Source organism: Podarcis erhardii (assembly GCF_964252035.2).
Source record: "Podarcis erhardii genome assembly, chromosome: 7".
In the NCBI taxonomy this organism is placed as follows: Eukaryota; Metazoa; Chordata; class Lepidosauria; order Squamata; family Lacertidae; genus Podarcis; species Podarcis erhardii.
The window spans coordinates 42,812,566-42,825,719 of NC_138511.1; the positions used below are offsets into that span (position 1 = coordinate 42,812,566).

The 13,154-nt window shown below is 44.5% G+C and overlaps 2 protein-coding genes across 5 annotated transcripts in view; one reads left to right on the top strand and one right to left on the bottom strand.

Moving 5' to 3' along the window:
- Positions 1–59: 59 nt before the first annotated feature.
- TRAPPC2L (trafficking protein particle complex subunit 2L) lies at positions 60–4,480 on the bottom strand. Of its 2 annotated transcripts, none has more exons than XM_081872089.1 (5): positions 4,361–4,480; positions 2,307–2,479; positions 1,172–1,259; positions 982–1,061; positions 60–229 (listed from the first exon to the last, which is right to left on the bottom strand). In XM_081872089.1, the coding sequence occupies exons 1-5, from the start codon at positions 4,415–4,417 to the stop codon at positions 184–186; spliced, it is 444 nt and encodes a 147-aa protein (XP_081728215.1). In that variant the 5' UTR covers positions 4,418–4,480; the 3' UTR covers positions 60–183. The 2 variants fall into 2 exon arrangements, with proteins under 2 accessions (XP_081728215.1, XP_081728214.1); XM_081872088.1 differs by having other exon boundaries at positions 4,334–4,475.
- Positions 4,481–4,745: 265 nt separating this feature from the next.
- The window catches only part of GALNS (galactosamine (N-acetyl)-6-sulfatase), a 50,250-nt gene continuing 41,841 nt past the window's right edge, over positions 4,746–13,154 (top strand). The window contains exons 1-3 of one of the 3 annotated variants that reach the window (XM_081872072.1): positions 4,746–5,027; positions 9,618–9,741; positions 10,176–10,250. In XM_081872072.1, the coding sequence (XP_081728198.1) occupies positions 4,923–5,027; positions 9,618–9,741; positions 10,176–10,250 (304 nt within the window). In that variant the 5' untranslated portion in view covers positions 4,746–4,922. Of the gene's footprint in view, positions 5,028–9,617; positions 9,742–10,175; positions 10,251–11,156; positions 11,179–13,154 lie in introns of those variants that run through there. The other 2 variants (XM_081872074.1, XM_081872073.1) reach the window with 2 other exon arrangements.

The following is a 13,154-nucleotide window of genomic DNA, read 5'->3' on the forward strand; positions in this document are numbered from 1 at the left end:
TTTTTCATGGTATGGCTACAACCATCCCCTTCCATATACCTTGGTGAACAAGCACAGACTAACTTAGTTAATGAGTTTATTATACAATGTGGGATTTTGGAAGGAAGAATATACACAACAAACAATTCTGTACAGTGGGGCAAGTTGTCTCAGGTAAATCAGCTGGAAGAAGAGGCAGAAGCTTCAACAAACTTGCACCATCATGGACGTCACCATGTTGTCAAAGGCCCTTGGAAAAGGAGGGACAGGTAGTGTTAAAAGAAGCAGGGCAAAGGTTCATCAAAGACAGACCAGCTAACTAAGATAATGGAGCAATATAAAGGCAGCTTTTCACTTATATGGCTACGTTTGCCAGCAGTTCATCTATCACTGTTGCCTTTAAAACAGTTTCCTCAATGTTGCAAGCAGATTTGAAAGCACAGATATCCAAGAGAGGATTTAACGAAGCAGGTTGCTTCACCTGTCTCATTCCATCCTACAGGCTTACTCATTTTCTTACGTACGCATGGAAACTCATCATCCCTGACCACTGGACATGTTGGCAAGGAATGATGGGAGTTGTAGTCCAACAACACCTGGGGATTCAAGGTTGAGAAAGGCTGATCTAAAAAATAGTAAACAACCAACCAGGCAAAATGCCTCAGGTGGAAGTTCCATAATTTGGGTACAATCCTCAAGAAGCCCACTCTTTAGTAGCTACCTGCTGTACCTCCAGAAAGTGGGGAACACCCAGTGAGGGAGCTCCTAAGATCTTAATTGACAGGAAGGTTTATGGCATGATTGCATGATTCCATGATTTTGGAAGGGGAAACGAGGTGAATACTATTGCAGGGCAGATGTGGGAGAGGCTCAGCATAATATTGCTAAATGCCACTAGAATAGTTCAGCGGATTCTGGAAAGACAAAGCTTCCAACAGCCCTGTAAGACCAACAAAGCTAGTTAAGTTCCAAAGAGACAGGTACTCTCACCAGCCTGCTCACCTGGATTGGATCTGGTCCCCGGGATTATAAAAGGGGTTGCACATGACATCTGTGAAGGAATTATGCAGCTTCCTGAACATCTGAAAAGGGAAGAACCACTTCAGTGACAAGAATGTAGGGACCAATTAGTCTTGAGTAAGCAGAAGGAAGTTCTACTTTGACTGGCTCCCTGCAGCTGCCCTGTACTTACACTGCGGATTTCATTGTCCCTGAGTGCCGTGTTGGAAGAATCCACCACCATCACAAACTTCACTTTGGAATTGGTCACGTAGCCATATCTGCTTCAGCAGTCAAGGTCTATTTTTAAGAATGTATGAAGCCACCTCACACACAGGCAGGCCATTGGTCCATCATCTCTCAGTAGTGTCTATACCAGGGGTGGCTAATCTGAGGCCCTCCTGAAGATCCCAGCTCACATCAGCACTGGCGAGAATAACCAGTGGTTGAGGAATATGGGAGTTATAGTTAAGCAACATTTGTGGTGGGGGCCACAATTTAGCTACCACTGGTCTACACTTACTGGCAACAGCTTTCCAGGGTTCCAAACAAGAATCTCTCAGCCTTTTCTGGAGAGGCCAAATAAGTCTGTGCTCCATCACTGAGCCCTTAACAAATAAACACAAAACAACTGGGTTATGCTAAACACTTCCTAAGCAAGGAGCAGCTTGTCCACATGTAACTGGGTTCAGACTGAATACACAGCAGCTCTCTGCACTGTCACTCGTTCTGCAAGCCCAACCCACACCCTATTTTGACCAATCGACTTTAGATTTCAGTTCCAGGGGCTCCTGTGGTATCACATTCCAGATCTGTCCTTCAACTGGATGAACAGGTTGCTCAGTAGTGGCTGTTGACTGCACAGTCTTAAGGCCACAGAGCAGTTGCATGCAGCCTTAACCACTGTTTAACTTCTAAACTACATAGGAAGCTGCCTATGCTGAGTCAGCCATTGGTCCATCAAGCTCAGTAATGTCTGCACTGACTGGCAGCTCTCTAGTTTTCCCAGCCCTACCTGGAAATGCCAGGGATTGAACCTGGGACCTTCTACATGCAAAGTTAGTGCCTTACTACTGAGCTATGACTTTTCTCTATATATCAAAGCACACAAAACTAGTTTAAAACTAAACAGCAACAGATCCAACTAAATTCCAGTGTTGCAGCCCAGCTGTGATCAGAACTTTACCCTCCTTTAAGTTCACTTGGAATAATGAAGCAAGACTGCAAGAAGGGAACCTGAGAAACAATCACATAGCTGCAGAGCTGGAAGGGATCTTGAATGTGATTGAGGCCAACTCCTCGTTCAACCCAAAAGGCATCTAAGATACACTTTGTAGTCTTCAGTTGGGTAGAGCAACCCCAGGTAGAGCTCTCTCTGGTCCACAAGAGCTTTTCCCATAGCAGAGATTTTCTCATCCACAACATCAAGAGACGTGTGGACTGTGTAGTGGAACTTCAGTTCATTTTCTGTTGGAATGCTCTTGATGTACAGAGGATAGTTCTAGAATGAAAAAACAAACAAACCACCAAGTTACTGAACTATGAAGTGATCCAACTGATCTATGCAGTTCTAACTCCCTCTCCCACAACAGGATTCTAAGTAGTACCTTTTCATACCGATTTTAACACAGAATCCAAATCAGACACCTATCTCAATCAAACCAGGTACAAGCCCCCGACAACTGGTTCACAGCTGGAAGAACTCAAATCCCCAAGCAAAGGTCACATTTTAAAGTACATGTTTATTAAAATATGTTCTGCCTTTCTTTGACTCAAGGCCGTTTACAAGCAAGACACAATAAAACAATATTCATATCTGAATTTTTATGCAACCCACATTAATATTTCCAGTTAGGGTTGCAGAAAAAGCAAGGTAAAGCAGCTTTAAACCCCCAGACTCCAACATCCCGATGGAAGGATTGTGGATATTTTCACCCCCTCCCATTGACAGAATCTCCTGAAGTTTTCAGAAAGGAGGGGGCAGAAACTGCTCTTCACTTCTTCTGCTCCTGCCTGACTCTGTGGGGAGTCTGAGTGTTATCTATGTAGAGATTAGATAGTGAGAACTGTAACACTCATGCAAGCCAGTAGCTCTTTAGTTTTTAGTCTGCAGTAGCTATTAGAAAATAAAGAAGAGTTATGCTTCACAGCTTTCTTCCGTGTTGTTCATACTCTGCTGAGTTTGGTGCTCACAATGGACAGTTGTGGGTCCAGTGCACTTAGACCTGCTTTCCAGGAGTGGAAGGTCTCTGGAAGTGCTCTAGTTTGCCTAGCCCAGTCAGGGCAGAACCAGTCTTTGAGCCCAGTCGTCGGCATCAGCTCAAAGGCGTATTGACAAGGATGTGCCCAAAAAGTTTGACAATTTTCCACATACAGTTCGTATATGAATTAGGTGCTTTGCTTCCTCTCCTGATCCCCCTCCCTGATTATTACTTAGGAAAGGAGAAGAAAACCTGACAAAAACCAACTCCTCATCACGGTTGTCACTGCAACCCAGGCACTTGTCCTTCAACCTTTAATGTACAACCTGCACCACTGCCCAGAGAGAGAGAGAGCGCGCAAATTTAACAGAGGCTGCTGCAGCTGTTGCTCCTTTCTTGCTTATTGAATGCAACAGAACGGGAAGTGACAACAAGGGAGGAGCTGGGGGCTCCAGGGATCAGCAGTAGTCCCTGCCCCACTGTTGGGGTGTCAGCCTCAGAAGGTGCCAAAGATAGCAGCCCTGCTTTAAGAACATAGCATAAGAGTCTGACAGGCTCAGTCTGGTCCATCTACCAGTGTTTCTCAACCTTGGGTCCCCAGATGTTGTTGGACTACAACTCCCATCATCCCTGAGCTCTGGCCGTGCTAGCTAAGGATGATGGGAGTTGTAGTTCAACATCTGGAAACCCAAGGTTGAGAAAGGCTGATTCTAGTCCAACATCCGGTTATCAAAGTGGCAAACCAGATGCCCCAATGGGAAGCCCCACAAGCAAGACGTGATGCAAGAGCAACTCTCCCATCCTGCTGTTTCCAGCAACTGGTACTCAAAGACAACCTGCCTCTGAAAGTGAAGAAAGAGCATAGCTATTAATAGCTCTTCCTGCTCCATGAATTTGTCCGACCCTTTTTCAAAGCCATCCAAGTTGGTGGCCATCACTACATCTTGTGGCAGAGAGTTCCATAGATTAACTAGCTACGTACCCTTTGCGGGGGTTAGAATAGCAGAAGAGAGGATTTACCCTCATTCCCTGGTTAACGGCTTCCCAGGAATGTCTGAATGCAATTCTTGTGTTCCCCCACCCTTCCCCTTCCTCTCTCCCTCCCTCCCCCACCCGCCGCCCCGTCCCTCAATTGCCCCTGCCCGGTCTCCCACCTCCTTGGCGATCACAGCAATACAAACCGCCATCTTGGGTACTGGTGGGTTCGCTTCGTCCCTCCCTCTTTCACGTAACAGCATCTTTGCCCTTACAGTATTTACATCCACGTGATCGGAGAACCAATGAGCCCAGCGGACCACGGCTCCGCCTCCGCGGCTCTGCGCACGTGACTCACCTCAGGCGCGAGTGAATGAGCCGGCCCAGACTCTTGTTCCTACATAGAGACTGCAGGCGAGGGTTACCAGGCAGTCTCCTCCCACTTCCAGCTATTTTTGAACAGCATATCCGCTGCCGCCATATGCGGGGCCAGGAGCAATTATTTCACCTATATTTACAAAACTCCCATATTGTGGGTGGGTTACTACATATAATTAAAACCATACCATATGCCAAAAGTGTGGCGTGGGCTCTTTCCTTCTTTCTAAAGTGCTCCCTCTTGAGTCCCGCCAATGTCTTTAACTCAGCGCGTTCAATGGAGAACCGGTAGTGACTTTCCAGTTACCCTGAGTGTTCCCACGTGCCCCTTGGGCCGTTCCCTCTTCCCCAACTTTTTTTCGGACTCGCGGTGGGCTTGGAGTGGTTGCCATGGAGACGAGACTGCTTCTGCTGCTGGGCCTGTGCGGCCTGGGCAGGGCCGCCAACACCACTCTACCACGACCCCCTAACTTGGTCTTGCTGTTGATGGACGATGTGAGCCTGGGAAGGGGAGGTGGCAGGGGAAGGAGGGATGGTCCCTGCAAGGGGGGGGGGCTTCCTCCTCTCGTGAGGAAAAGGGGTCAGGAGGAGAGAGGGAGCCTTGGTCAGGGGCGGAAAGGGCCACCTCTCTGGGGAGCGCTGGGTGGGTCTGCTTCCTGGAGGAAGTGGGGTGCTGAGAGTAGCATTGCTTCCATTGTGGAGCCCATTTGGTAGGTGTGAAACATTTGAGAGGGTGTATATGTGGGGGTGGGGGTGTCTGTCATTTACACATACACTGGTACAGTTTTTGTGTGTGTGTACTGTATTAAACAATGTGCATATATATGTATGTGTGTGTAATGTATGAATTTACATTAGACAGTGTGGTGCAGTGGTTAGAGAGTCAAGACCAGGAGCGGGAAGACCAAGCTTCAAATCCCCCTTCAGCCATAAAACTTTCCGGGTGACGTTTGGCCTGTAAGCCTGAGCTACCTCTGCCTGTAAGCCTAAACTACCCCACAGCGTTGTTGTGAGGATAAAATGGGGAGATGGGGGAGAACCACTTATGTCCCCTTGAGCTTCTTGGAGGAGAGGAGGGATAGAAATCAATTAAATACTGACGGACTACATGGAATTAGCAGAAATGACTGGCAGGATCCGAGATCAGGGAGAAGAGTCAGTGGAAGAAGACTGGAAGAAATTCAAAGACTACTTACAGAGACACTGTAAAATTAATGAATGTTAGAACAATGTTGGATTGGAACTAAGTGGTTTCTAGCTGTAATGGGTTAAAAGAATATGAAAAAATGGGTTTATACAAGTAAAAATTCAAGATTGTAATAATTTAAAAATAAGATTTGGGTAGCGTAAAGAGGGAAAGAAATTGTTGAATTAATAATTTGATCTAGAATACAAAAAAGGGAGGTATGAGGAGGTCCGAGAAACAAGTTTAATGAAAAATAATGTGATGGAAAGAATGACTGTTTTTAACAATTTTTATTCTGTATTTTTTCTTTCTTTTTTCTTTTTTTCTTTTTCTTTTTTGTAATGTAAAAACCTTAATAAAAATTTTATATATATATAAAAAATAGAAATCAATTAAATAAATAAGTGTGATATGTGTTAGAAAATGGCTCCAGTAAATTAACAGAAGCCTAGTTCTAGGATTATACCATCCATATACATGAATATACATGAATGGTAACACACATATATATAGGCACCACCACATCAATGAATGTTGGTCAAAAGACAATTCCCCGCCCCAGGAGGCTTCCATTCTGAATTTTGATAGAGAGGAAGAGTTACCATGAAGCTCTGATATCCTGGTGTCTGAAGAGCTGACCTTTGGCACTGAGGCATTTAAGGTAATATCAGTTGCTTTCAAAACACTGTGGTGCTTTATCTTTGGGGGTCAATTTGCACATTATTACATGTTTTAAAATAATGTTTATATTACTTTTCCTCCAAGGAGCTCAAAGTGGCATACATACTTCTCTCACTCATTTTATCCTCACAACAACTCTGTGTGAGGTAAGTTAGGCTGAAAGTTACAATGAGGGCTCATCCAGACTTCCCTTTCTGCTGCGTTTTTAGGCACGGGCCCATGCTTTAAAGCACTGTGTCCGAACACTTTTTTTTTGTCCTGGCACTTTCCTCATGAAAACACATTCTTTGCCACTGAATTGGAGCAAACGGCAATCTCTGGAAAGCCCAAATTGTCATTTGTTCAGTGTTGAAGACCAGGTTTTCCTGGGGAAGGTAGCGGGGCAAAAATAATAATACAGTAATCGGTTACTTGTTGACCTACCTCTTCAAACCTCTTTTTGAGTTACAGTTTCTCCACCCCTTCCACAAGATGGAAGAGAGAGGAATGGTTTCCCTTTAAGGCAGTGATGGGGAACCTCTGACCCATGAGCCAAATTTGGCCTGGGAGGCTCTTTTTCCTACACCATGCCCACTTGCCCCACACCTGGCATCATAGAACCGATTTCTCAATGGGGAACTCCATTACATAGCTGATTCCTACAGAAAGCAGCTTCAAAGGCACCAGCTATCAACTGATAGGCAGTGACTACAAGCCTGCTGATCAGTAGCACTTTAACACACCACACACATCTCTTTGCAAGCCCTTTGTGGCAACAGTTATCACCTTGTGTCACTGTGACAGAATTTGTCCCATGAGGAGTTTGAGAGATGAAGACCTGGTCTGCAGCCTAGATCAGGTTCCCCAAACCTTCTTTAAGGACTGGTTTGGGGTGTTGGAGGGGTGTCCCAAAGCAGATATGTGGCACGAAGTAGGCAGGAAGTCTATGAAAAATGTTCCTTTGGGTGCTGGATGCTCATTTGAGGCAAATGGCTTATCAGCTGGAGTACTGCACTTTGATGCAGAATCCCTGCCTTGGTATGTAAGCTGGGCTGTAATTCTTTTGTTAGATGACATGAGACCGTCCTGATGAAAGATAGGAGGGAAATACCATAAATGTATGAATAGGCTTCTGGGCCAGCTTGGAGCTTGACAACTTTTACAGAGATTGTGTTGGTGGTGGAGGAATGGTGCGTTACAAATAAGTTGTGTGAAATACATTTCTAAATAAATGAGGTTTATTTCTAAATAATAAATTGTATGAAATACACGATGTGGGGGCCTGGGAAAGGGCCTTTTCAATGGAACCCTCTCCTTCCTGGCCTAATTTCTCAGTGGTTTTAGGTGGTTAGTTAGGACACATTTTTTTTCAGGGTTTCAGCACTGATTTTTTGTTATGTGTTTTTAAAGGATTGGGTTTTTTAATGGATTTTTAACTGTTTGCCTTGTTGTAAACTGCCCTGTGGCTTATGCAAAGGACAGTATAAACCATTCAGAAATAGAGGGCTAGCAGCTGGAACCGTTGTTCTTTGAGTTGGAAATTTTGCACAAGGGTGCCTATTTTGCAGCTTGTGTCAAGTGTTTAGATATTCCTCTCCCTTTTGTCTCAAGTGGAGCAATCCTTTTGCTTTTCATCTTTATTGCTGGCAAGAAGTAATAAAATAACTACTTGTGTGCTATTAATCTGAACGTCACCATTTTGGATTTCCTTTGCCATCAATGCACTAGGTGGCCTTAGTCAAGACTAACATATGTGTTAAGCTGCTGCAATCCTTATTGTGCCACTGCATTTCTTTCAGCACAGACCAATATAGTTGCCCATATGAGATTCAGTAAGCTACTCTCTCGCATCTGACATATGTGAATAAAAGACCCAAGCATTACAGGGCTGTTGTCATATAAGAGTGCGCACTTTGAACACTTGAAAAAACTGTCCCTCACACAAGGGTCACAAACTTGCTTAGTCCTACTGAAGTGAGGAGGATTGTGCACAGTGGACACTGCTTGGTCTCAGTAAAAGGCTTAGCAATATGAACTTGCTAGGAGAGTTCAGGTCTGGGGCCTCGGTCTGTTTTTGAGCACCTCGTGATTGTGATTCATAAGCCATTTTAGGGAAATTATTCCACTGCTCTGCTGACCATAGTGTTAGAAAAATGCTTTCTAATGTGTTTCTTGCATTTCTTTTTAGTTTCAGGCTATTACTCTTTGCACTCTGTTTTTAGCTGCTTGAAATTGTTGGTGTAATTTTTTTTCCCTTAAAAAGGGGGCTCCTGTTGATTTGAGTATTTTCCTATGCTACAAAAAGGTTCTCATCCCCTCACCCTCCTTTCCTTATTATATTCTGTAAATATGTGTCAAGAAAAAGTTGCAGTTGAAGCAGGAATGAGTGTTTTAGCTGCAGGTGCCAGCAAGGACAAGCTAGGTATGGTGCCATTTTCCAAAAGGTTGGAAGTTCTCTTGATTTTGCCCCATCCCAGGGGGGGATTCATGCAACTACCACAAAACAACTTGCTTCATCAAGCCATACATAATTTGTGTTAAGAATGAATTCACTCACAAAGTTGGGGTCGTGAATTTGAAAGGAGGATTAGAGGGAAATCATGGAGAATTGGTCTAACAATGGCTATTGGTCTTTACAGTTAGAAATGGAACTTCTGTGTTCAGAAGCAGCATATTTGTGATTGCTTGTCACTGAAAGCATACAGCAGTGAATTTGCATCTTGCTCAACTTTTGAGCTTCTCTGGGGCATCGGACTGACCATTGATAGAGGCAGAATACTGGACTCTGTGAACCTTTGATCTGTCCCAGCCTGACATTTCATACAGAAGGGTTTCTGAAAATGTGATGCAGTTCTTCCCACAGAGGTGTTGCCAGGGATGGTGTGATCTGCTTCTTGGCTTCACCCATAGTGTGTTTTGTCAGATGGATGCTGCCAGCACACCTTCTATTGTACAAAACTGGAAATGGTGAATAACCTGTTCCTTGTGTTTCTGAAGGTCACTTGACACTGTTCTCTCCCCTTCGCTGCCCTGCAATAATCCATGTTGCTTCCATGAAGCCGAAAAGGCTGCTCGCCATTAAACAGGCAGCTGAGCAGTGGAAATCATTGTACAATGTGCTTGGGTATTACAGTGGTGGATGCTACAGTAAAGCTTTTAAATAGCTGAATGATAAAAATGTACACTAGTCCTTTCAACTGATTGTCGTTTATTTGTCTTGTGTCCTGGTATTTCTTCAGATGGGCTGGGGTGACCTAGGTATTTTGGGGCATCCTTCCAAAGAAACCCCAAATATAGACCAGATGGCTGCAGAAGGAATGCTTTTCCCAAGCTTCTACACTGCCAACCCTCTTTGTTCTCCATGTGAGTAAACTCCAAAGCTCTAGAGAAGCAGTGCTGTCTAGGGGGTGGAGAGTTGGGCTTGGTACAAATCGTACCTCTGTCATGAAATCACATTAGGCAAATTGCTGTCTTCAACTTCTAAAGATTAAGGTTGCAAATCAAATGTGCTTTGATAAATAATAGTAGCAGTACTAGAACCTAATACTCTAGGAACACATTTTCTTAAAGAAAAATAATAGCAGAAATTGTTATGTTGGAGGACATTATAATACTGGTAACTGTTTCTTCGAAATGCCTCCAAGCTCTCCCCCAGCCACACGGACTGAGATTGTGGTAACTGCATGTGATGAAATAGTAAAACTGAAGCAGGAAGGATGTTGTCTAAGAAAAGAAAGTCGCCCAACTGATATACAGTTACTTCTGTGTGCCCCCACCCCTTGCTTTTCTCTCCTCAGCAAGAGCAGCACTCTTAACTGGTCGTCTCCCCATCAGGAATGGCTTCTACACCACAAATGCCCATGCCAGAAATGGTATGTCCTTCTTTTCCAGGAAATGAGTCTTTACTTTTGCAACCCAAATGTTGGGGTCTTGCTTCAAGTTCCCCCACTAAAGACACATTTATTTATTTATTCATTCATTCATTCATTACTTAACAAAATGTATATATACTACTTACTGGAACAAAAGACCTCCAGGCAGTTTACAATAGGCTGCAATCCTAAGCACATTTACTCAGAAATTAATCTTTTTTGAGATCATGGAAGTAATTGCCAGGCTTAGAATCAGGGTTGTATTGCAAACAAATAGGCCTGGTGTTGCTAGTCCAGCTAACAGGGTTTATAGGATCTTGAATGAACCTGCCCCTGTTACTGACTGTCATGACTGCCTCTTCTCTGCATGCAAACTGAGGAGAGAAAAAGGTTCCACTCTTCACTTGAGGACAAACTGCTGTTTCCTGTTATAGACAAACTACAGGAACTGTGGTTCATTCTAACTACCGTAGTTAAAACAAATCAAACAAACAAACAAACAAACAAACAAACAAACAAACACACTGTGGTTTAATAGTCGGCTTTGTTAACTAACCAGGGTCAGAATAAACCATAGTTCCCTGAATTTGTACACAACAGAGAAGTGCAGTTTGTTTTAAAGGGAAAGCAGAAGCATTCTCTCTCCTTCCTTGCATGCAAAGAGGGCAAGTGTGAAAGCCTGAGGCTTATAAAAGCTTGCTTGCGATCATCTTAACTATGATACAGATAATAGCCTGAAGCAGACCTAAGACTTCCTGCATAAAGAGAATGTCTCCAAATGTTCCTGCTACAGTACAAATTCTAGTGCTCAGGTTGTTAAATCTGTTTTTGCTTTTGCTGCTAAAGAAGTTGTTTTATTGGATAGGTTAATTAAGATTCAGCAAAAGGCGGGTGGAGTGAAGAGAAGAGTTGCATGTTATTATGGAAGGTTAGCAATATGTTTGAAATACACTCTTATAGAAATATGTTCTTCCTACTAAGCCAGGCAAGGGCGTCTGGAGGGCACTACCAAGCTGTCCACAATGAGTGCTTTGCTCTAGCACTCCTGTTGGGAGGTGCCAGCTTGAGCTGATTTGCGGCCGATCTAGTTGGTGTTAGGATTGTTTGTTCCAAAATGGCAGATGCTGTAGGAGACCATATGTTTTAGAGCATGCATTTACAGCTCCGGATTGGTGCTGCATATTGGCAAGTGTGGGTGTTCATCTCTTAGCTGACAGTGGAGGGATGCTTGTATATTAGAAGTCCATAAGAAGTACGGAAGAATGCATGCATTTAAAATTAGCTAACGGTCTGAGGCCTGATCTGCATGTCCTTTGTTTGAGGCATGAAAGGGGGCTTGTCACCTAATTCTGAGCAATCCACCACGTAGCTTGTTACTGTCTGCTTTGATGACTGGTGGCTGTTCAGGTCTCCGGAAGAAGTTTACCGCAGGCCTACTTTTCCCTGTTCTCATTTTTAAAGAGCAACATCAGAGGTTGAGTCTTTAGAGCATGTGTTCTGCCACTGATGTACTGAGGCAGGGAATCCCCAGGGTCTTTAGAAAGAATTTATTTTAGTCCTCCTAACTACCAGCAATGTGGGTGGCTGACCCTCTTAGCCATTCAGCCGTGGTACCTCCCTGATCTGCAGGCTGCAGTTTTTCTCATTTGGGAACAATAGAATGAATAGAAAACTGAGATATGCTTTAAAGCAGGGTGGGCACCTGTGAGCTCCTAGCCTGATTTCGTTCAGATGGGGGGAACTTGGAGAGAAAGAGGGGGAAAAGTGGGAGGGGGAGACCCAAAATGGGAGGAAGAGAGAAAAATCTGTCTGCAAGTAATCAGTTTAGACTTCTGGCAAACGTGTTCTGTCCAATGCTCTGCCAGTGTCAGTGGAACCAAGTTTATTAAGTCTGTATCCTTCAGCTCCTGTGGGGGGTTGGCCTGTTACTTGCCCATTCTTTTAGTTCAGTGCCCAGGGTACAAATCTGAGAGCTGCTATCTAGAAAACCACAAGTGGACTCTCCTGCTCAGGTGATATGTGCACAAACAGACCACATTCACATTATCGAAAGTGCTCTGCGTCTCATTGAACACAGAAACCATTTAGGAAAGGAAGCAGCTCTCCTCCACTTGCTTGTGAGGGAGCCAGAGGGCAAATTTGCACCTCAGTGCATGGTGCAAGCAGGTTTGCCATACAGTGGTGCCTCGGGTTACATACGCTTCAGGTTACAGACTCTGCTAACCCAGAAATAGTACCTTGGGTTAAGAACTTTGCTTCAGGATGAGAACAGAAATCGTGCTCCGGTGGTGCGGCAGCAGCAGGAGGCCCTATTATCTAAAGTGGTGCTTCAGGTTAAGAACAGTTTCAGGTTAAGAACGGACCTCCGGAATGAATTAAGTACTTAACCCGAGGTACCACTGTATTGGCTTGTTCCCTGCCCCTCTGCATTCTTCGTGTTTCTAAAAACAATTGACTGGCTCTCTGCTTTAAGAAATACCTTGGGAATCAATGGAACAGAGGCATAGCTGGGGGGGGCAGGGGGCACTGGGCACCACACTGCGGGAGATGGCACTTACCTTGGGGCCTACAGCACGCCTGAGCCACGCGTCTCTCCTGGGAGTGACACGGTGGCGCAGGTGCTTGCAGGTTTTGCACTGCCCAAAACAGCAGTGTGGGACTTGCTTCTGTCTTTTGACTCCCCATCAGCTGCCCTACAGTGGGCAGCTTGCCCTGCCCCCATGGGCCACTCACCTTGCCCCGGGCACCTGAGTGGCTAGCTACACCACTGCAATGGAAGCTGCTGTTGAGAGAATAAAGTTTTAGACATGAAACTGAATGGACACAGATAGTTACGTGAAATGTCCTCTAATATTTGGTGCAATTTGGGCCAGATATTTAGAATGAAGATGGCACATGTTTTAA